This window comes from Leopardus geoffroyi, chromosome A1 (genome assembly GCF_018350155.1).
Source record: "Leopardus geoffroyi isolate Oge1 chromosome A1, O.geoffroyi_Oge1_pat1.0, whole genome shotgun sequence".
NCBI lineage: Eukaryota > Metazoa > Chordata > Mammalia > Carnivora > Felidae > Leopardus > Leopardus geoffroyi.
The window spans coordinates 5,520,827-5,544,311 of NC_059326.1; the positions used below are offsets into that span (position 1 = coordinate 5,520,827).

The 23,485-nt window shown below is 41.7% G+C and overlaps 1 protein-coding gene across 12 annotated transcripts in view; it reads left to right on the forward strand.

The window, feature by feature from the left end:
* Positions 1-23,485, forward strand: part of ATP8A2 (ATPase phospholipid transporting 8A2) — a 641,066-nt gene that overhangs the window by 422,177 nt on the left and 195,404 nt on the right. For all 12 annotated transcript variants that reach the window (XM_045459237.1, XM_045459162.1, XM_045459073.1 and 9 more), the window contains 2 exons: positions 14,404-14,478; positions 22,316-22,438. In XM_045459237.1, the coding sequence (XP_045315193.1) occupies positions 14,404-14,478; positions 22,316-22,438 (198 nt within the window). The remainder of the gene's footprint in view (positions 1-14,403; positions 14,479-22,315; positions 22,439-23,485) is intronic.

Here is a 23,485-nt window from a genome sequence, read left to right on the forward strand (position 1 = left end):
AGATGCCATATTCGTGACAATGCTCTGTTCCTCCCATTGATCTGTACCAGTGCCTGGAAGCTCAGAAGTGGCATGGTCATCGTGGATGTGGACATGAACATGTCTATTTCAAGTGCAAATTGAAGCCCAAATTTTTTTCTGATGTAACCTGTTAGTTAAAAAGTGAAGGTAGGTGTTGGCAGTCAGGTTTCAGTGACTCTGTCCTACACTCAGAGAACCTCGTGCACGGAGAAAGCAATATAAGGTGGCCCTGTGTGGTCAGAGGAAACTGTTTTGTCAAACGATCATGTAATAGCAATAGTGTATTAAAAACGAAAAAGGTTCTTATTTTTCCCCAAAGTTTTCTTGTGTCGGGTGCAAAGGGTATCTCTAAATGAAACCATAGCAGGGATAACTAGAAGTTACCTGAAAATTCTTGGTACGGCCTTGAGGCATACTTCCTAGAAGTTACGAAAGAATTACTCTGGTGAATAGGTAACAAAATTCTCTACAAGTCCATGTTTTTTGTTTCCTTGCCTTCGGAAAACTTCAAAAAGGACCTAATCAAGATGTCAGCAGATAGATTGTCCAATAACATTTGTATTAGAGCACTGTTTTCTTCTTTGGCAAGGGGCTCAGAGATCCAAAGTATTGACGGATTTTGCTGTAACAAAACTCTGCATCCTCATTTACTATGTGAGTTCTATTTCTCGGGACTTAAATCTGTAGAATAGACATGATGCAATGGGAATATTCTTCCACAGTTACATAAACTAACGGGCTGAGAGGGGACCCAGGTCCATCTCTCTCATTAAAAGATGTGTTTCCAGGGGCGCCTGGGTGGCGCAGTCGGTTAAGCGTCCGACTTCAGCCAGGTCACGATCGCGTGGTCCGTGAGTTCGAGCCCTGCGTCGGGCTCTGGGCTGGTGGCTCAGAGCCTGGAGCCTGTTTCCGATTCTGTGTCTCCCTCTCTCTCTGCCCCTCCCCCGTTCATGCTGTGTCTCTCTCTGTCCCAAAAATAAATAAACGTTGAAAAAAAAAAAAATTAAAAAAAAAAAAAAAAAAGATGTGTTTCCAGCAAAATTTTATTTATTAGTTAATGATTATCAAAGTGTGTAATTTTTTATCAATTATATACCGCTAGTAATCGTGATGAAAACTAAATCCAGAACTCTTTAGCACTTACAGCTATCTAGCCGCAGAAAATTTAAAGAAAATTCCTTGTAATTTCCATTCTTGTGCAGTGTGATAGGGTGATCCGTATAAGACTTTAAAACAAAAATACATTAAATTTGGGTTCAATTGTATCTGAGTCAAGTGGAATGGAAAACAAGTTCAAGACAACAAGAATGATGTAAACTTTGACTATTAAAAAAGTATTTGTAGATTTCGTGAAGTGGATTATCATGGGCATCCACTTGTGGTACTTAGAATCCATTGAGTAGGTTAAAAAAGATTACATTTATTGTAAAATGCCAATCTTTACATATGCCAGAAATTATATCCTTTGCAACTACTTGTCCTTGTCATTAGAAAATTTACACGACCTTAAAAATGTATCGAGACCAAAGCAATCTACAGAGTCAATGAAATCTCTATCAAAATCCCAATGACATTTTTTTTTTGCAGAAGTAGGAAAACTCATCCTAAAATTCTTGTGGAATCTGAAGGGACCTCACATAGCCACAGCAATCTTGAAAAGGGAGGACAAAGTTGGGGGAATCATACTTCCTAATTTCATACCTTGCTGCAAAGCTACAATAATTAAAATAGTGTGGTAGCAGCATAAAGACAGATATATAGAGCAATGGAATAGAGAGCCCAGAAGTAAACCCTTACATATATGGCCAAATGATTTTTGACAAGGATGCCAAAACCTTCCAACAAGGGAAGGACCATCTGTTCAACAAATGGTGCAAGGAAAATCACATGCAAAAGAAAATTGGATCCTTACCTTACACCATACAGGTGTAACTCAAAGTGGATCAAAGAGCTAAGTATGAGAACTAAAACTATGAAAGTCATAGAAGAAAACATAGAAGGAAAACATGACATTGGATTTGGCAATGATTTCATAGATGTGGCACCAAAAGCACAGACAACTAAAGAAAATACAGATAAATTGGGCTTCCTCAAAATCAAAATTTTTGTGCATCAAAAGATACTGTTAATAGAGTGAAAAGGCAACCCACAGAATGGGAGAAAATATTTGTAAATCATGTATCTGACAAAGGAGTAATATCTAGTATATATAAAGAACTCCTACAACTCAAGAAGAAAGAAAGAAGAAACAAGAAGAAAACCTAATCCAAAAATTATTAAAGGACTTGAATAGACATTTTTCCAGAGAAGGTATATAAATGGCCAAGAAGCACATGAAAAGATGCTCAACATAAGGAAATGCAACTCAGAATCACAATGAGATGCCAATTCACATCCATTAGGATGTCTACTATTTAAAAAAGAAAGAAAGAAAGAAACAGAAACAGAGATAGCAAGTGCTGGTGAAGACATAGAGAAATTGAACATTTGTGCCTCGCAGGTGGGAAAATAAAAGGGTCCAGCCACTGTGGGAGACAGTATGGAGGAACCTCAAAAATTAAACATAGAACTGCCTTATAATCCAGCAAGTCTGCCTCTGGAAATATACCCCAAAGAATTGAAAACAAGTACTCAAACAAATATTCGAATACTGGGGTTCATAGGTACGTTATTTACGGTAGCCAAAAGGTGGAAGCAACCCAAGTATCCATCAATGGATGAACAGCTAAGCCAAATTCTGCATATATGTGCAATGAAATATTATGTGGCCTTAAAAAGGAATGCAATTCTGATCATCGCTACAACGTGTGTCTTGAAAAAATTATGTTGACAGATACAAGGCAGACACAAAAGGACAAATACTGCACGATTCCACTTACACAAAGTAAGGTGAATAGTTACATTTATAGAAACTGAATGTAGAAGGACAGTTACCAGAGGCAAGAGGGAGGGAACATGAGCTGTTATTGTTGATGGGAAATTCTACAGATAGAAGGTGGTGATGGTTTTACAACAGTGTGAATGTACTTAATACCACTGAATTTTACACTTAAAAATGGTTAAAGTGGTAAATATGAAGTTATGTATATTTTACCGCAATAAATAAATACATATTAAGAGAGTTTTTCAGATTTGCAGCTACACTTAGGCAATATATGCATAACTGTTCACATATTTGAATAACACCTGTCTAGCGTCCTTCACAGTCTGAACCCAGCCCTCTCCTCTCACTTCATTTTCTTTGTAGCCACCTGGAAATTCACATCTGCTACAATTATGTACCTGTAAGGCCCTTTCTCCCCCCACCGATTTGATGAATGGAATCTGATACTCCCAAGTACTCACCACCTTCCAAAAAAGGTTCTTCCCATAGAGAGAACCCATCTCTGCGTCTATTGTGTTCCCAAAGAACTTCTCCATACCTTTGATCCGTCCCAAACCTGTCCTCAACCAGACCGAATTCTTTAAGGGCCAGGATGTTACATGCTTCGGCTTTGTGACTCCCACGCATAGCACAGAACATAATTTGGAGCAGGATCTTAGTAAATAGTCCGGTAACTGAACTTCTAAAAACATACGTGATTCTTTCCTTGTAATTCTCCTCTGAGAGAGAAGGCAGACCTTTTCCCCACTTCCCAGAACAAGAAAATCAGCAAATGCCACACCTCGCTCGAGCTACAGGCGTCAGGTGGCTGACAGGGATGCAGGAAAACATCACAAATCTGCCTTCTTACGACCAGGTCTGTGGAGCCAGGCACTAAATCTTATCGTCAATATGTTAAGAACATTACTTTATTGGCTATAAAACACATGTTTTTGAATATTCGCCGTAGGTTTTGTCCATAAACGAACATCTACATATTTCTGCTACCCCTTCCATAATAAGCCCCCTGCCGCCGTTCCAACGCCACAGTTTGGAAACAACTGTGTCATTAATGAACGATACCAGATCCTAACCAATGACCTCCAGATGAAAGGCTCATTATTCCATTACTGGTCTCCAGAGCTGTTTTGTCCCCTAACACTGTAGTACAGAATTTAGACTGAAGAGTTTAAGCCTTGAACTATAAAAAAAAAAAAAAAAAAAAAAAAAAAAAAAAAAATGTAAGTAGTCCTTGACATAATTTGGAGTGATTAAATTCTATTGTGCCAAGAATTCCTTATTAAAAATCAATTTAATTGTGCATATACCATCTGGTCGGTATTATGGTCTTTTATGGGAAGGAACCATGATTTTGTATTTACCTGATGTTCTGTTGGATAAGCATGTAATTTTGTAAAAAGGGAGAATGTTGTGGCCCTGGAAAATTAGTAATTAAAGAAACTTTAAAGGTGTTTACTAGACTTCACTTTTGTGATGTTTGAGCTATAAGATTTAATATTTTAGGATTTTAATGGAAAAGAAAATGTTAAAGTAGGAAACGTTTATGTGCACATCATATGCTACATTTATTTGCATGAATAATTTTTATCATATATTTTTGAAACTCGAGTTCCCTTAAACATAACTTAGATTGTCACATCAGTATTTGTGTTGTCTTTTTGTTCAAAGAATTTGGATAATGAATGGTGAGAAGTTTGCCTTTGATTGTCTACTAGCTTGGTTTGAACTATATTAGTAAAAGATTGCCACAGTTTAGCTCACAATATTGCAGGAAAATGTTTCAAACTGGAGCGACTGCATTTTGTTGTACAAAATGGGGAAGTTTTTTGCCGCCTGTTTTTAAAAAACACTTTACACCCTAATGTAAACAGGATCCTTTAGTTTCCTTACATAGCATTAGAGGCTTAAGATTTGGGTCATTTCCTTAAGTGTTTGGTCTGCTTATGTGCTTGTGGATGTGAAGCAGTTTGTTCATGTTACAATCTTCAAACGTCAGCGTTGTAAATTAGCAGCCATAAACATTGATTCAATTCTGAATTGCCTTAACTTCGGTGTAAAAAAAAAATCACTTGTGGGGCACCTGGGTGACTCAATAGGTTGAACGTCTGACTCTTGATTTAAGCTCAGGTCATGATCCCAGGATCGTGGGATCGAGCCCCACATTGGGCTCCACGCTGAGCAGAGAGCCTTCTTACGATTCTTCATCTCTCTCTGTCACCCCAGTTTACGCTCTCTCACTCCCTCTCTATTAAAACAAAAAAAAAACAACCTTGTTATATAGGGCCTAGTGTTAACAGCTACCTATTTGGTATCAGCCATAACATCTCTAATCTTCCCTGTGCCCTGATTTCCTCATTTGTGAAACAGGCACATTGCCTGCTTGCTAAGCTTGCTATGAGGTTTAAATGAGATAGCCATTTGGAATGTTGTGAAAATTCTTGGCACAGAACGTACGTTAGCTTCTATCATCATCCAAACTACCAAAATGACCATCCTGCAGTGTGTGGTTTTCCTTCCATTTGTTTATTAAAAGAAAGTGAAGCTAGGGGATTCAGAAAGTTGCCCGTGCCCCCGTAGCAATTAAGTGCTCCAATGAGGATGAAATCTGTTTGGTCAGTTCCATGATCTGTCCTGTACTCCCTCTCAGTGACCTCTCCCCTTTCATGTTAAATGTTAATATTCTGCACGTATTCATTTATTGAGTACCTGCACCGTGCTAGATTCTGAGGACGTAATAACCAGTGGGATCTTTGCAGTTCTCTGGCTTCATACGTCTTACCGATGGGGTGGTAGGCAGGCAAGGGTGCAACAAAAGCTATAGGACACAACAAGCCAACGGAGAAATGAGCGTGGGACAGTGATAGAGAATGACAAGGTCTTTCCTCCTACGTAATTCTTTAACGTAACGCTGATTTGTTGGAATAATAATAGAGATGTCTAAAGAAAAATAATTTCCCCTCCTCTGCCTCCGTTGCTGCCCAGGCGTTCAGTAGGAGCAGTTTAGCTAGGCTACCTTTCCTTGCACTCATACAAACATGCGTAATTGTATGGCGTTTTTCTCGTGGTTTTACCAAAAAATGGATTTTATGCACAGGCTTAGTCAGTAGAGCATGTGACTCTTGATCTCACTGCTGTGATTTCAAGCCCTACGTTGGGTGTGGAGACTACTTAAAAAAAATAATTTTTAAAACTGGATCCTATACACATTACTTCATAACTTTTTTTTCGTTTATTTGCCTTAAAAAGCCCTTTGAAGTTGTATAAGCGTGTGGTGTTTGCCGCTAACATTGTACCTGTCCAGGACCTACCCAGAGAACATTCTCCAAAGATTTTAGAGCTGAAGCCTTGCCCATTTATTACAGTAGTTGCTATTTAATGCTGACCACTCGATCCCATAATTCACTGGACTGAAGACACTTGCCGGGAAAGTTTTTGGAGTATCTTGCTGTTACTACTGTTATTTTTATTTTTTTTTAAGTTTTCTTTATTTTGAGAGAGAGCACAAGCAAGGGAGGGGCAGAGAGAGGGAGAAAGAGAGAATCCCAAGCTGCTCTGCACTGTCAGCGTGTGGAGCCTGACGTGGGGCTCGAACGCATGAACCGTGAGATCATGGCCTGAGCCGAAATCAAGAGTCGCTTAACCTAATGAGTTAAGTCGGTTAAGGACTCTTCACCGATTGAGCCACCTAGGCGTCCCCTGTTACTACTGCTGTTGTGGTTGTTATTATTATTATTATTATTATTATTATTATTATTATTGCCATTACTATTTCTGATAACTCTAGCTCTGCAATAGCATCCCTGATTTTTTTCCCCTTGATTTCCTGTCCACCTACCTACCTGTCTACTGATCCATCTATTTATTTTGCCTTTTCTTTTGTCAATCTATTTCTTTGGCATACATTCCTTCATTTACATACCCATAGATGTAACATTTCAAAAGATAAGTGCTTTTATAGACTTGCTACATTCACAGCCTAATAAAGACCTTCAGGGGCTTTTCTTCCCTATGCCTTTTGCTTTGTTTTCTTTTTGCTTGCCACTATTAACAACACTGAAAACCAGGCAGTGTTCTTACATACAGGTGCTTTTATTTATGAGAATAAATAGAATTTTCAGACGAAGTTTATGCTTGTTTTTTATCTTAATACACATTGCCAGATGAAATCCCAGAAAGATTGTGACACTCTGACTTTTAAACAGGGTATCTTTAATGCCAGTTAATCAGCTCAGACCTGATGTGCAGACCGGTAGATGATGATGTCATTGCCACTTCAGCAACAAACCATATGGCTGATTCATTTAATTATCCCCCCTCGGGTGCTTTTCCCGTGTCAGTCCTCTACCATGGGTCTTGGAAGAACAGGGTAAACCGAGGCACAGGCCCCCCCCTTTCCCAGGTGAGGCAATCCTCTAAGCGTGTCGGCTGTTAGCTGAGAACCTGAGTGCAGCAGGTCCGGCCCGCCGAGATCGTGCAACGCGGCCAGGACCTCTAGACGGGAGTCTGTGCAATTAGCCAAGACGGTTACTGCGTTTTTGGCATGAAGCAGCAGCTAAAGCAAAGAAGGATCTTTTTCCAAGAAGGAAAAGCCATTTAATAAGTTTGAGTCGGTTTGCTCGTAACAGCGCTGCATTTGAGGACCAAAAACCCCGGGAGCTTGGCAAGTCGCAGTGCTTGGCTGGTGTTCCCACCAACTCACCAAGTCTGAGGCCAGCCAGGCAGAACCTGGCTCCCTGTGCTTTGCCTGGATTCATTTAGTAACATTCCTAGTTAACAAGAACGCAAAGGCGGAGGAAATCTTGCTCCCCATTAATCCAGAAGAGTGAAATGTAGTGGCTCCAAGCAAGCCGTGGTCCAGGGAGCTGTACATCGGAGGGGGGCCATCGGGCCATCTGTTTGCACTGAGGGCTGTGTGTTGAGTTCATGTAGCTTGGAGCTTGTGGTCCCACCAAAAACGGCATTGATGTTTAGGAACTGGGCAGTGCTTGCTTTTTTGTACACGAATTTACCATTTGTGTACGGGTGCCCGGCGTGCAAGTCTGATTTTGTGCTGTGTCAGGGAACCACGGTGTACCAGTCTCATGAACGAATGAAACAGAAACTGAGTATGCTTGTATGAATTATTTGCAAACACTGTGTGTTCTCATACTTTTTCCGTTTCACCTAGGGAACTCTTGCCAAAACGAAATCAGGTTTGAGCCTTTACCACGTAAGAGAACACCAGCTCGTGGGTTTTGAAATTAGGGGATGGATTTTTGTTTGTTTGTTTGTTTCGTTTGTTTTGGTTTCACTTTTTTTTATTTTCTCCGCCAACTACTTCCAATGAAATAAACAGGTCCAATGGTGTAATGATGGGTCATTTGAATGAAGGTTGAAATTGAATTGGAAATGTTGAGAATGAGCTTGTTTATACTTTTCAAAACTGCATCACCGCCTACAACTGATAAAAATTAGCACAAACATAGCGAAAATCTTTAAGGAGACGTGTGGCCAAGCCAGTGCCAACTTGGACAGAATCGGAGCCCCGTTTAAAGGGAATATCCCCACATTCAACTAACCAAGGACGTTAGTCTAAAGTAAAGATTACAATTGTTCACATGGTTCAGGATGGCTTGGAACAAAGGTTAATGCCAGGAAAGAGAAGGTCGATTTCTCAGGACTTTTCCCCCTTATTGTATATTTTCCGCAACGTGAGTGTCTTAGTTACACGAAATTCACTCTCAGTCTTTAGGGTAATTCCTCATTAGTGATTTATAAAGTTAGGTTTCTGACATAAGGATCTACATTTGTGAAGTTCTGGATTCCTATCCGGTGCTGCGGTGGCCTCTCGAGAACAGCGCCTGTGGTTCAAGGCCAGGGGAGAGTTCCCCAAAAAGAAGTGAAGCTTTTTTCATCCACACCCCGTCAACACAAATATAAGCATGGCTTCGCATAGTCTGTCACGTATCATTGTTTTGCTTCTAATAAACATCTGTTTACACCGAGATTTCTAAGTTGCATCAGTTTGACCTAATAAATGTATTTTTCATCCCGTAGTGGCACTGTTGACACTTTGGACCAGGTAATTCTTTGTTGTAGGGAGCCGTCCTGGGCACGGTAGGATATTTAGCCGAATCTTTTGCCTCTACCCGCGAGATGCCAATAGAACCGTTACAGAGGTCTGCAGACATTGTCAGTGTCCTTAGAGACAAAAATCAACCCTAGCTGAGAATTACCGCTTGAAATAGTTAGGTAAATAAAACATGAACATGTTTTTAAAACGTTGGGACTGGTACAAGAGGTAGGAGACGCCACACCTCCTGTTGAAGAACACTGCTACCACCGGAAGATAATGGATATTAAGTTTCTTATGTGACCTCCAGAAAGTTACCATGTAAAATCTGTGCCCTACCGTCTCTTCTGTACTGTCGTGACCTTTCGGCACATACCTTGATATTTTTCATTTTAATACATCTGCGAGACTTTGGTATTAAAGCACTTACAGTTTTATATTACTCTTTTTTAATGTTTTATTTTTTATTTTTGAGAGAGACAGAATGCACACAAGTTACGGGGGGGGGGGGGGGGGTGGGGAGGGCAGAGAGAGACCAGGTTGGAGGATCCAAAGCGGGCTCTACGCTGACAGCAGTGAACCCAGTGTGGGGCTTGAACTCACGAACTGTGGGATCGTGACCTGAGCTGAAGTTGGATGCTCAACTGACTGAGCCACCCAGGCATCCCTCACATTACTCTTTCTAACGTCTGCACAGTGTCACATTGTTACAGATGAACCATAATTCGTTTAGCTGTCAGTGCGCAATGTAGGTTCTAATTTTTTTATCCTTCCAAATACCACAGTAAACCTGCTTGTATTTTCATGTTGAATACTATGTGATTACAAATACAAGATACAATCTAGAGTGTATCCCTAAAAATGGAACCCCTAGGTCAGAGGAAGAGCACATTAAATGTATTTGTGGACAGTGCTCTCTACGTTAGCATCTGGCTACGAGGGTAGCTGTTTCCCCACATTATCAAACTTTTAAATCTTTGCGCGTGATATCCCTGTGTTTATATCATAAAAAGTGAGATTTCCTGTATTTATAAGTTGTTTTTTGTCCACCGTGATCACATTGTATCTCTTCTTTGCCTATTTTCCTAACGGCTTATTGGACATTTTCTTTCCCATTTGTAGGAACTCTTTATGTGTTAAGGAAATTAGTCCTTTGTCTTCATAGATGTTACAAAAATGTTTGAACGAGTTATTCCTTTTCTTTCAAGTTTATTAATATTTTTTCTATAGAAATTGTTTCAAATTTAGCCCTCCTTTTGTACAATTTCTGAGTTTAAGGTCTCCAGAGAGTTTCACATACGAAAGCACTTTTTCCCCCCTGTTTTCTCTTAATTCTTTGAATTTGGTTTTTTATGTTGAAATAGGCCATCCGTAATTAACTTGAGTATACAGAGTGAGAGCAAAATACCGCATAGTTTTTTTCTAAATAGCGTATCATGCTGTGAACAAAATTCCTTCATATTTGGGTGCAAAACACTAAAACTAGATTCATACTTGGTGCTTGCAAAGAACCAAGGAGAAGCCATGCTGTCAGGATAGCAGGCAAAGACCTTCCTGGTCTGTAGGGCTTTGGAAGTCAGGGTTGCGAATCGGTGATTATTCAAATAGTATCTCTTTCACATGTTACTCTGTACACAGCACATATTTTAATTTTTTTTTAATCCACCAGGCATTAAAATTTTTTTGTATTATTAATACAACAGACACACTTAATATCACTTCCATCATCGCGTTTTCATCGTGTTTTGGGCTCTTAATGTTTCCTTTGTTTCTGTCTTTGCCTAAGATTCTTGTCATGCTTTGTTTTGCTAAGGACGTGTCAGCATTCCCACTGGCCTCTGGTATTGTCTACTGCTGGAGAGGAATGATCTTTCCCCTTGTAGGTTAACTGCTTTTTCCGCCAAAATATAATAAGAATCGATCTTTCAAAATTTTAACCCATTAATTGACATATCAGAATGTGCGTAGCTGTGGATCTTTATCTGTGGTTTTGTTTCCTGGAGACAAATGGTGCTCACTCTGTTGGCTGAGCAAGGTATTGGAATATTTCAGAATTTTTCTTTTATTATGTTTTCTATCCTACTTGTTCCTTTATGTTTTTTTAAGGTACACCCTTTTGGAATTTTCCAGTTATCCTTGAGAGATTGTCAGCTCTTACAATGAATGTTAACCTTTTGTGCTTTGACATTTGTTCTCCCAAGCCCTCCCCACCGCCATCCGTAGGTGTGCTGTGGGCACTTTCAGTTCTGGGTGCCTCCCCCTTTATAAAGTGCCTTTAACCTGCAACATTGACTTTGTCTTGCTTGCTTCCTCCTTTGATAGCTTATACATCTTACTTTAGCTCTTGTTTCAACGAAAAGCCACACTTTCTTTAGCTCTTTTATGCCTGTCAAGAACATTCAAGATATTCTTCTGCCCTGTGACCTGGTTTTTTCAGTAAAGATTATTTCATATTCATGTCATGTATAATGTATGACATTATATATTTTATATGTATATAGTTATACATAATTATATGTAATATGCAATGTCATACATAACAGATACATATTCTTTCATAAACGCATGTTTTCCTTATTATTTTGTGAGCATATCTAGGGGAAAGGGGCTGCAAAATCGTCTCAGAGTGCTTGCTCATCAAAGGTTCTGCCTCATCTACACTGGTCAGCTGTCATTTTGCATCAGTAAGCCCCTCTCTCCCCCCGTCTCTTCTTCTTGGGCGAGTTGGAGGGCGATGTGTCTCACAGTGAATGTCTGCATGTTACGGGTTTTCTGTTGGATGAATTTGCGTTTATTTCTTTTCAGGTTCCCTCCGTCAGTGTCTGCCAAGTTGTCAGCCATTTCTGCTCCCAACTTTACCCTGCCGTCCTCCTCGCTTGCTTCTTGGGGGGAAACGGCATACGTGTGTACATTGTCCTTCAACCTCAGTTTGCTTGCTGTGGTGAATGGGACAAGGGACCTCAGCCGTGACTTGTCCCTGCCTCTAGATTTCTCCCTTGAACGTTTTCTTTTAATATTTTATTTATTTTTGAGAGCAAGAGAGACAGAGCGTGAGTGGGGGAGGGGCAGACAGCGAGGGAGACACAGAATCCGAAGCAGGCTCCAGGCTCTGAGCTGTCAGCATAGAGCCTGATGCGGGGCTCAAACCCATGAACTGTGAGATCATGACCTGAGTTGAAGTCGCATGCTTAACCAACCGAGCCACCCAGGTGCCCCTAGATTTCACCCTTTAGATGAGAGTTGGTCAGCGATATCTTGGATTGTTTCCCTGTTTCCTGGAAAATTTTTTACTCTGTAGGTATATTACTCTGCTGTTGGCAGTCCCCTTGTTTGAGCCTATCTTGTATTATTTCTATTCTGTGTCACGTGTAGTTTTCATAAAGGCTATCCTATAGTGTCATTGAAAATAGCTGATTCTGGGGTGCCTGGGTGGCTCAGTCAGTTAAGCGTCTGACTCTTGATTTCAGCTCAGGTCATGATCTCACAGTTCTTGAGATCAAGGCCCGCATCAGGCTCTGTGCTGATAGCACAGAGCCTGCTTGGGATTCTCTCTCTCCCTCTCTCTCTTCCCTTCCCTCCCCAAAATAAATAAGTAAACATTAAAAAAAAAAAAAAAAAAGAAAAGAAAATAGCCATTTGCTATTTTCAATTACTTTTGCTGTTTTCAGTTGATATTAGGAGAGGGGAGAGCGGTAGAAATATCACTACCTTCAACAAAAGAATATAAATCAACAGAATTAAGCAATATAATAGTTAAGTGTTCATTAGATATTTATCAGTGTTCGCTCACCTTATTTGAATAGGAGAATGTAAAAGTATAACACAATCTTGGGAAAATAAAGTGAAAACTCTTGAAACAGTTTACAAATATGCTTGAATCAGATGTGGACCCAGGCTCTCCTCACACTAAACGTTTGGCTGAACTATTGATTACCAAGGCCTCGAGTGGTTGGAAAGCAGTGTGATTGGAATTGTTGTTTTAGGGACAGCTGATATTCGAACAGGTGTTGTGAAAATATTCTGAGTGCAGAACACAGCATAAACTTCTGATTCTTAGTTCCCTGTCAGTGTTTCTTGACAGAGAACAGCCAGGCCTCATGGGGGCCTCTTGGGAGACAGTTGGGTTTAAGAGTGAATAAGCGAGTGGGAGGACTTTTGAGGGTCCGCAAGGTCAGCAAGCTTATCTTAGATTTAGGAGGGATCCCTAGTAGTTTTTTGAACTAGGGGATGAGATAATCAAAGCTATGCTTAAGAACACTTCATCTGGCAATTGAATTGAGGTGTATTTCATTCAACCATGTTGGGACTCGGTGAATCCTTTGTACTAGCTATCGCATTCCGTACAGTTGTGCAACATAGGCAACAGTTCCTTTCTCAAGAAGCTGATTTTGAAAAATCAGACTCGGCAAAATTTTCGTAGCAGAGTTGGTCTCAACTCTTATTATCGTGGGGTAGCTATTCTGTGTTGCCAGTGTGTTTCTCCCGTAGTAATGGATTCGGTCTGTCATGATTTTATACCACTAAGGTGAATTCTGTGATTCCCGTGGGATGCTTTAAAGTCTAGCCCCAGATCACTGGAATCCTGTTGTATCCCATAAATTTAGATGACTTTTGAAACAGCAGCATGTTGTGTTCCGTTCTTCCCTATTCGCTCCCTTCCAAATCAGGGTTTTGTCCATCCTCGCGATGGCTCACCCCTTTTCTGTTGCACTCTCGTTGGTCCACATCTTCCCCTGGTTATGCCCGTCTGATGGCTCCTTCTCTAACATATTTTTATCCCCTGGTATTTTGCTCTGCAGTTGTTTTTATGTCAGTCTTGCTTAATCAATTAGAATTATCGTCTACTTGAAGACATAAATAATCGTCTACATTTTATTTATTTATGCACCCATGTTACTCAAGAAGATGATTTGAGCATGTTCCTTTCGTATTACTGTGTTTTGACCTTTGCTGAGGTGGTGGACGTTTGATTGAGGAGGGTCACTATTTTATGAGCTAAGAACATAAGTGACCAACAGAGGAGTTTTTGTTGTTTTTTTATTTATGGTTTTTATCTGTTTGAAAGTCCCACAAAGATAAATCACCTGTATCAAATCAACTCCATGGGGAAAAAGAACACGAACTCTGAGACTCTTCCAGTCAATGAGAAAGCGTTGCCACGAAACATATTCGATGTAAATGAAATATAAGTTGCTTTTCTGTAAGATGTACATATTACCTCTTAAAATTGATGTATGTGTTAAATATAAATTTTCCTTAAAATACCAGTACCCGTAATATCGGGAACTTGTTTTTTATGGAAGAACGACCACCACGTCCTGTGGCTCTTTATCCCTCAGCAGCTGTGTCCAGCTGGTGGTCCACATTCCCCCCACTCCTTCTTCAGTGAATGGAAACATTTAGGTCAATATTGATATAAAACTTCTTGAACTTTCTTCTCTTTCAGCTTTGGTTCGCCTTTGTTAATGGATTTTCTGGGCAGATTTTATTTGAACGCTGGTGCATCGGCTTGTACAATGTGGTAAGCATTCCCTATCTCTATCTGATAGCATGCGAAACTTCAGTGACATTCCTTTACTGTTTACGTCTGGGAAGTGTATCTAAGTCAATCATCTGTATACATAGCGGGCAGCACAAATACATCTTTAGAGCCTTTGTTGCTGCGACACATCCCGCAGAAGCCCAAGCTCTCCACACATGGTTTCAATCATAGCAGATCATTCTTGAATAACCCCATGAAATTATTAACCCATATATCTTGATAATAGACCCTTGTTACCTCCTGACTAAATGCCTGCACAACATTTCCATGTTTTTAGCTCAAGTAAAAATGTCTGAGCTACATCTAAGCCTATTCCGCTTCGTAATTTTATTTCTGAATTCTTAAACATAGATAATGCATGTAGAGTATGTAACCCGGTGTCCATTTTGTCCTTCTTAGAAGAGTATCTGTCCTTGTGGGAGAATGTTGTCTTCCACAGCTAGTGCTGCAATGATGAACGCTGACTTCCAGCTCCCATGGTGAATGCTAATCAGCTTGTTTGGTATTTTTCATGATTTTAGAGTTCTTTTTTCATTACTTCACTATAGTGGATTCAAAAGCTAGAAAGAAATAGAAACCATAAGCCCAAATGGCGAAGTATAGCTACTTAGCTGTTTGTTTTTCTGGCAGGAAGAACCAGGGTGCCGTAGCCTGGTGCTCTAGAGACCCCAGTACGCAACATCGCGAGTTGCACTCTCCCACTTCTTTTGGACGCTAACTCTGGCATTGCCTGCCCTGTGGGAGTTAATAGTCAGAAACAACCATCATAGGAAGCTATAGATGGAACTTACCAGACATACAGTGTACATTGTGGGGCTATAAACATTTATACCTTGTATATACATTTTTGGCTGGATGTTCTAGTCATCGGCTCACACGATCTTTTTTTTCTTTCTTCTTCTTTTTCAGTAGCTACCGTGCTAGCTGCCAGATATAAAGTGCTGCATATGATAGGTTGCCCCAGCCCTGTGTAGTTTGACAGGATAAGAGGGTCAAATGGGTAGACTAAGCTGCCACTGGGCCTGAGTTCAGATCTTATCTTGGGTTTAAGCAGTGTTGGTGAGGGGCGCCTGGGTGGCGCAGTCGGTTAAGCGTCCGACCTCAGCCAGGTCACGATCTCGCGGTCTGTGAGTTCGAGCCCCGCGTCAGGCTCTGGGCTGATGGCTCAGAGCCTGGAGGCTGTTTCCGATTCTGTGTCTCCCTCTCTCTCTGCCCCAACCCCGTTCATGCTCTGTCTCTCTCTCTGTCCCAAAAATAAATAAACGTTGAAAAATAAATAAATAAATAAATAAAAATAAATAAAAATAAATAAAAATAAATAAATAAAAATAAATAAATAAATAAATAAATAAAAATAAACAGTGTTGGTGAGTTAGTCGGTGTGCTACTAGCTGCTAAGTATGCTGGCACATTTATCGCTAATACGTAGGCTCAAAAGGCAAAGGTGACAGGTGGTAAGAGTGGGGCCGAATCAATGCCCGTTTCTCACCTGTGCTGGAACAGCTGTTCTAACTCACCTACCACATGGATAGCGGCTCAAAGACCTCCCCTCGGACAGATTGCTAACTTGGCAGGACCTAAAACTGTTTGGGGCAGATGAAAATTAGTCTCTGCTCCATAATGATTTAGTGCTGGAAGGGGCCACATCCATGCCCGCATACGGATTTATAAATAGGAAGCTGAAACCTGTGAGACTCTGCTTGAGAGCTAAGGACTGGTGTAGTGTCGCCTGGTTGCATGATGCGTGGAGGTCAGTCCCCCTTTTGTGTTCAGGCCTGAGAGCTGGATTCTTCACTTAGCTGTGTGCAGACGTGGACAATTCACATCAATCCAACAAACTTGCGTTGAGGGCCTGCTATGCATAAGATGCTGATAGGCTTGGACAGTGTTGGTCAGAATGTGGTCCTCACACCGCTTAACCAGGATTTGTGTGAAGATGCTGACACCTGAGCCCCATCAGAGCTTCTCAGAGATAGAACACAAAAGTTTGAACACAGTTTTTTAAGGAGGGTTGTGCATATGAAAGGTTACGACCCACGGTGACCTTTGATCCCTAGGGCTGGGGATGTGTTGTGTGCTCTTTGTGTCCCCCAGACTATAGAAAAGAGGATATTGCACTAGAGAAGTAAATTTCAAGGTAAAATGGCCCTGCACGTCTGTCACTAAGACCACAGCACAGGTGTTGGAGGGAGCCACCATGCAGAGCTGGGACAGTCAAGGATCTGTGAAGTCAGAGGGGTTCTGGCCTCCAGAAGTCAGTCATGCTGGAAGGGCCAAACCTTTTGAGAACATGGAAGTTTGTCCCCATAGAAATTGTTTTGGTAACTTTTTAAAAAAAAAAATTTTTTAATGTTTACTTTTGAGAGAGAGAGAGAGACAGAGCACTAGTGGGGGAGGGGCAGAGAGAGAGACACACACACAGAATCCAAAGCAGGCTCCAGGCTCTGAGCTGTCAGCACAGAGCCCGACACGGGGCTCGAACTCACAGACCGTGAGACCATGACCTGAGCCAAAGTCGGACGCCCAACCGACTGAGCTACCCAGGCGCCCCTGTTCTGGTAATTTTTGTTTGAAATAAATTGAAACTAAGAGAAATATTGCAAAAAGAGTACAAAGAACTCCTGTATTCACATTCATCGATTATTACCATTTTGCCCTCATGTGCATTTCTCTCTCCTTACACGTGCATATGTGCAAACGCCCACCAAGGGCACGCATGCACACACCCACAAGCACGCATGTGCACGCACACACCCCCACAGGCCCTCATGCATATGCACACACCAACACAATTATTTTTGAACCAGTTGAAAATAAGACATCAGGCTTCTTACTGCTTAATGCTTTGGAACACAGTTGCTAAGACCATTCTATTATATAACCACAGTATAATGATCAAAATCTAAAATTTAGAATGGATATGGTACTATTCTCTGATCCTTATTAGTTCATATTCCGGTTTTGCCACTGTTGTTCCAATAATGTCCTAGTTAGCAGTTTTTCTTCCCACTCCTGCCTCAGTGCACAGAGACCCAGTACAAGGGTCTCTGAGTTTGGGACAGCTTGGGACGTCTGAGATGTTCACTAGTGACCCCTATGTTGGGCTGGATTTCCTCTTTCCATTTTCTCCAAACAGCATTTCTGTCTTACTTTTTCTTCTTCTGTATATGCTCTTTAGATCTGATTCCCCAGGCCAGCTAAAGTAGCGAGTCATGGTTTATCATAGCAGATTAAAGAGCGTAAAAACTGACCTGAAACTCTTAAATCTCTCCAAATAATGAACGAATGCCACCCATTGGATCCCCATCATATCTATAGTCAAATTTCTACATCATTTTATTTTATAGTGACAAGAACCACCATGATCAGACGGATTTCAGCTAGATTTCATCTCTTATTTTATTGAGGTAACTCTTAATGTGCTTTAAACTGGCAGAAAAATTATCTTATTTGATCTTATCAAGCCAGCATCATTTGAAGGAAAAAACTATGGGCCAGCCTCATTTGTAAACAGAAATAGAAAAATTCTAAATAAATCATCAGCAAATAGAGTTCAAGAGTGTATCAAAAGAGTAGAATGTTTGACCAAGTAGGATTTATTTCAGGAATACAGGAGGTTCGAACTTTTTAAATCTTTCTAAATATCAACAAAAGAAAAAAGAAAACCATGATCCCATCAATGGATGCTGAGAAAGTATTTGAGGCAAGTCAGCTGCCATTCCCCAAATAAGGACTCTAAAATGGGAAAGAAGGAAGCCAATCAACTATAATCCAGACTATTTATTAAAAAAAAAACAAAAAAAAAACAGTAGCATATTACCATAAATGGTAAAATTCTTAAACTATTTCATTTTAAATAAGAAATTAGTCAGGGATGCCTGAAATCACTATATAATTCAGCACTGGTTTTGGAATTTCAGCAATTGCCAGGAAAATTTAAAAACTATTACTAGAAAAAAAATGACTTCTGTGCTTATACAAATATGCACACAAAAAGTGGCTTTTTAAATGTGTTCACATATGGCTGTATATCTATAAAACCCCAAACATATCAATAAATACTAGAATTATAAGAGAATTCATAAGGTGACTAGATCCATAAGCAGCAACTTCTTTCTATCCTAACAATCGATAGCTTTTTTAACTCTAGCAAGGAGACTTAGAAATGCAAAGGAGGGGCGCCTGGGTGGCGCAGTCAGTTAAGCGTCCGACTTCAGCCAGGTCACGATCTCGCGGTCCGTGAGTTCGAGCCCCGCGTCGGGCTCTGGGCTGATGGCTCAGAGCCTGGAGCCTGTTTCCGATTCTGTGTCTCCCTCTCTCTCTGCCCCTCCCCCGTTCATGCTCTGTCTCTCTCTGTCCCAAAAATAAATAAACGTTGAAAAAAAAAAAAAATTTAGAAATGCAAAGGAGTAGTAATTCCTTTCATATACATTGTATAGGAGTAATTTTTATAGTACCAAATAGAAAAAGAAATCCAAAACCTTACTGAAGTATACAAAATAGAGGAGAACAGCTAGCAAGGGATATTATTCTCTTGTATGAGAAGACAGTGTCATAAAAAAAAAAAAAACTCCTCTAAATTGATATATAAATATGTGTATTCCAAATAGAATCCCAGTGATTGGGGCGGCGGCAGGGGGGGGGCGGAGGGAAGTTGCTCAAAATGATATCAAAGTATAAGTGAAATTAACAAGTACTTGAGAACAAATATGCAGAGTACAAAAAAAGAATCACAAGGGTCAACTTCTTGTCACTAAACATCAGACAATATTGGGGTGCCTGGGCGGCTCAGTTGGTTGAGCGACCGACTTTGGCTCAGGTCGTGATCTCATGGCTCATGAGTTCAAGCCCCGCATCAGGCTCTGTGCTGACAGCTCAGAGCCTGGAGTCTGCTTCGGATTCTGTGTCTCCCTCTCTCTCTGCCCCTCCCCCTCTCACTCTCTGTCTCTGTGTCTCTGTCTCTCTCAAAGAATAAATAAACATTAAAAAAATTTTTTTTTAAACTTCAGACAATACTGTAAACCTGTTGTAACCAAATCAATATGATCCTTACATGAAACTGCACCAATAAGTTAGAGAATCCGGAAGTAAATTCCAGTTTGGGATTCCAGATCTACAATATGTGAGAATTAAATAAACGTCAAAGGTGCTATTTTAGGAAGAGTTTGGATTAATTGTGTTCTGACAACTGGCTCTTTATTTGGAAAAAATAAAATAAAATTGGATGCCTATCTTATACCACATAGATAAATAAATTCCAGATACGTTAAGACTTACATGTGGAAAGTGAAACTGTAAGATTCCTGCAAGAAATTCCTAAAAACTTTGATAACGATAATTGGGCACTCAAAGCTATTCTTGACCATAGAAAACTTAAGCGCTTTTATATGACAAGAGAAACCATAAAGAAAGCCAGGAGACAAAGAGTGCATCTGGATTAAAGACAGAGTTGGTATCTGTTATACTCCAAGTGCTCTTAAAAAGTGGATAAACCACAAGTAGAAAATGGACAAAGGACCTGACTAGACCGTTCACAGAATTGCAAACCCAAATGTCCAACAAATATATAAAAACACGCTGACACGTGTTGGTAGTCAGGGAAATGTAAGTTTTCTTTTAGGTAAGAATTAATATCTTTAATTTTTTAGCCTGGAGGATATTAAATGTAACACCCAGTGCTGCTGGGGAAGCAGGGACAAGATTACCGTTGTCCTTCATGAAGGGAAGGGTAAATGATTGGAAACTTTTTTGGACACCACTGAGCAAACATCTTGTAAAATTTAACATGTATCTTTTTACCCTGCAACCCTATTTCTGGGAATCCTTCCCACAGAAATAAAAGATAAAGGTATCTTTGTTATGATACATTATGGACGTTTATTACGTAATGTGTGCGGAAACAAAGGAATACCTATCTGTAGGCGAATGGCTGAAAAAATACGGAGCCTCCGTATTATGAATCACTGTGTCGGGGGGACAAATACTGCTTTAGTGTCAAACCCAGGGGACATGTGAAGCATCCCATGATGTATTGTTTTGCGAGAAAAATACGAAGAAAAATTTGTTTCTGTAAAACAGAGAATGGGGGCGCCTGGGTGGCTCCCTCTCAAAAATAAGTAAATATTAAAAAGAATTTAAAAAACAACGACAACAAAGAATGATCTATGTGTGTGGTGTGTTAAAGCAGGGTGAGAATATGATAGGTCCTACTGGGGGGTTGGCCACTGGTGAAGGGGGGACGATGTGAAGTGGGTAGAAAGTCCCGTGAAAAAGGAAAAGAAGCAATAAGGGCGGTAACATGAAGCACGCGTGAAAGCACACATAAGCGGAACAACGAGGGTGGGTGGACATACAGCTGTGCACGGGTTCTGAGATGTTGGCTGGGAGCACCTCCCTTAAACAGATAACTTGTATTACTGTGAGAGGGCCGAGTGCCAGCCCTCTCGATCCTCCTATCCTTGAAATCTGGAGGAGGTTGAGATCCCCAGGGCCGTTTTCCTTTCTGCTCCAGGGTGAGCGAGGATCATGGGAGTTTTGTGGGCCTTATTCCACCACATCTCTGATTGTTTTATCCTAATAGATTTGGAAAAGGCTTATTTATCTGGACTCGGGCTCCGGGTAGCTGGTGACACAGAGCTCTCAGAGACACGCATCCAGTTCCCACGGGCTTGAGAGTTTGCTGGGTTTGTGGGCAGGGATTTGCTCGGTGCTGATGCTGAGCAGTGAGTGACCCGGCCTGTGACCTCTTGCCAGAACCACGTAAGAGAATGACCTTACTTTCCGGGCTGAAATGGCATGCTGAGTCCCAATTTCTTCTTTAGGATCTGGCTTTCTCTTTCCCAGACACAGGCAGTAGCGTGCCAGTCCCCTGTAGATTACAGGTAAAGGTCGTGGTCTCAGCAGGCACCAGGGGACTCGTTGTCGTGGCAGGTTGCTCTGTCTCCTTCCCAGCCTCGTCTTGTGCCACGTCCTCAGCCAGCCACCGTGCCGGAAGTCTCAGGAGTCCTCACCCCACCCCCGAACGTGCCACCTGTGTTCCTACCTGAAGCTTTGCGAGGGGTGCTCGTTTCACGGGAGCGTTCCCTTCTGCGCCCCTCTCCCCGGCCTCCCTCTTCATCCCGCCGAATCCTGTAGGTCCAGTACCTTACAGGTCAGGCACTCTTTGGTCCCAGAACCCTTTCCTGACTTTCCTTTCTCCTTCCCCATCATCTCCCCCATGAGTAGTTTCGCAGAGCACCGACTCGTAGGTGTTTATTTAGACGCCGGCTGCCTGCCGCCCGTCTCCAGCCCTGCAGTAGACAGAGCTCCTGCGGGTCAGGGACCTGCTTCTTTTCCTCCTCCTTCTGTACATATTCCTGGTGCTTATCACGGCGTCTGGCCCATAATTCATTCCCAAGAAATGTCTGTCAGATGAATAAATGGGTGAAGTACTTCGTGCTTCCTGAAATTTGAGTATAAAATCAGGATGGGAAGTTGTAAAATCGCGCCTCGGCGACGCTAACAGGAAGGCACAGCACCCCACAAAGCCACCGAAACCACCGCTCGCTTGACAAAGGAAGGTAGTTGTTAATTGAACGTGGTTTCTTAGCTAATCAGATATTTATGGTGTTGTGTTTCGCATCCAGTGCATTCGTTTTATGCTGATGGAGTAACAGGTAAAAACGGTCTCTCGTGTATTCTCTTTGTTTGGAGGGTGCCTGGGGAGCTGTGAATCACTGAGGCTCAGGTCTGGACTTGACTGAAAGTTAAGTCATCGTTCCGTGGAAGCGAAACACTCGGGAAGGCCTCTTTTAATGGCTCGTTGTTCTCCACACAGATTTTCACAGCGTTGCCACCCTTCACTCTGGGAATCTTCGAGAGGTCTTGCACCCAGGAGAGCATGCTCAGGTTCCCACAGCTCTACAAGATCACCCAGAACGCGGAAGGCTTCAACACAAAGGTAAATGACGCTCGCCCACAGTCGTCGCCTCAGAAGCGCGTGAGTGGCGCGCTTCGTCTTCCGGCTCTAGTTACCTGCCTGAGAGGTCAGAGAGAACATTTGAGAAGAGTCGAGGCCCCAGCCCTCTCCAAAGTATAGCCAGCCGGGGAATTCCAGATGCCGAGTCGGAAAGGAAGCTTCCGCGTTGCACGTTCCGTTCCTGTTTGTCGACTCTTTTGCTCCTGTCCCCGTGTGCCTTTGACATTGGTCTGGCCCGCGGCGCCCATGGCCCTGGGTCCTGTGGGATCAGAGACTCCCCTTCCCTTCATAAAGCCCCGCGATGAGGCCGGTGGGGAGCTTCCCTAACGGAGCCTTCTCGCCACCTGTGGCTTGGTTTTTCAGTTAAAAGAAAAGGTTTCTTTAGTCAGTGAGTAAAATTGGCCAGATGTCCACACGGGAATCAAGGCAGTGGTGGGTATTTCTTTTTCAGCCTGGAGAATCAACCAGAAGAGAGAAGGCACCTAGACCTAAAAGATGCCTAAAAGGCATCTAGACCTAAGCACTCCTGCAGAGGGCCGAGCGAAAGCTGGGTTAGGCTAGGTGTTGCCAGGATTCTGCCGTCAAGACTGGCAAAGGGGGCCTCCCAGGGTCTGCCAGTCACAGCTAAGCGGCAGGGTGGTTGAGTCTCACTGGCCAGAAGGGAAGACCTGTGCCTGGTTTGGTGCAGGATGCCTCCTTTGCCATGTTTCTGTCTTGGATTTTTGTGCAGGAGGGGATTAGGGGGTTGAAACAGAGGTTCATTTTAACATTTTAACAGTGGTCAGTTAAAGTACAGGGCGCTGGTCGTGTGCATGATTTGCTTGGGTAGCCACCGAGGCCTTGGTAAGGGTGACAGAGGGTGAGACTTATTTGCAGACACCTTGAAGATTTTTTTTTTTTCTTTTGAGGGGATAGGTGAGGAGGTCAGGGAAAAGGCAGGAAAAAAAATGAACTTTTCAAATGGGAAAATCCCATTGTCTTATCATTTTATTTTTCATTATTGTCTGTCTCCCCACCACTACTTAGGAT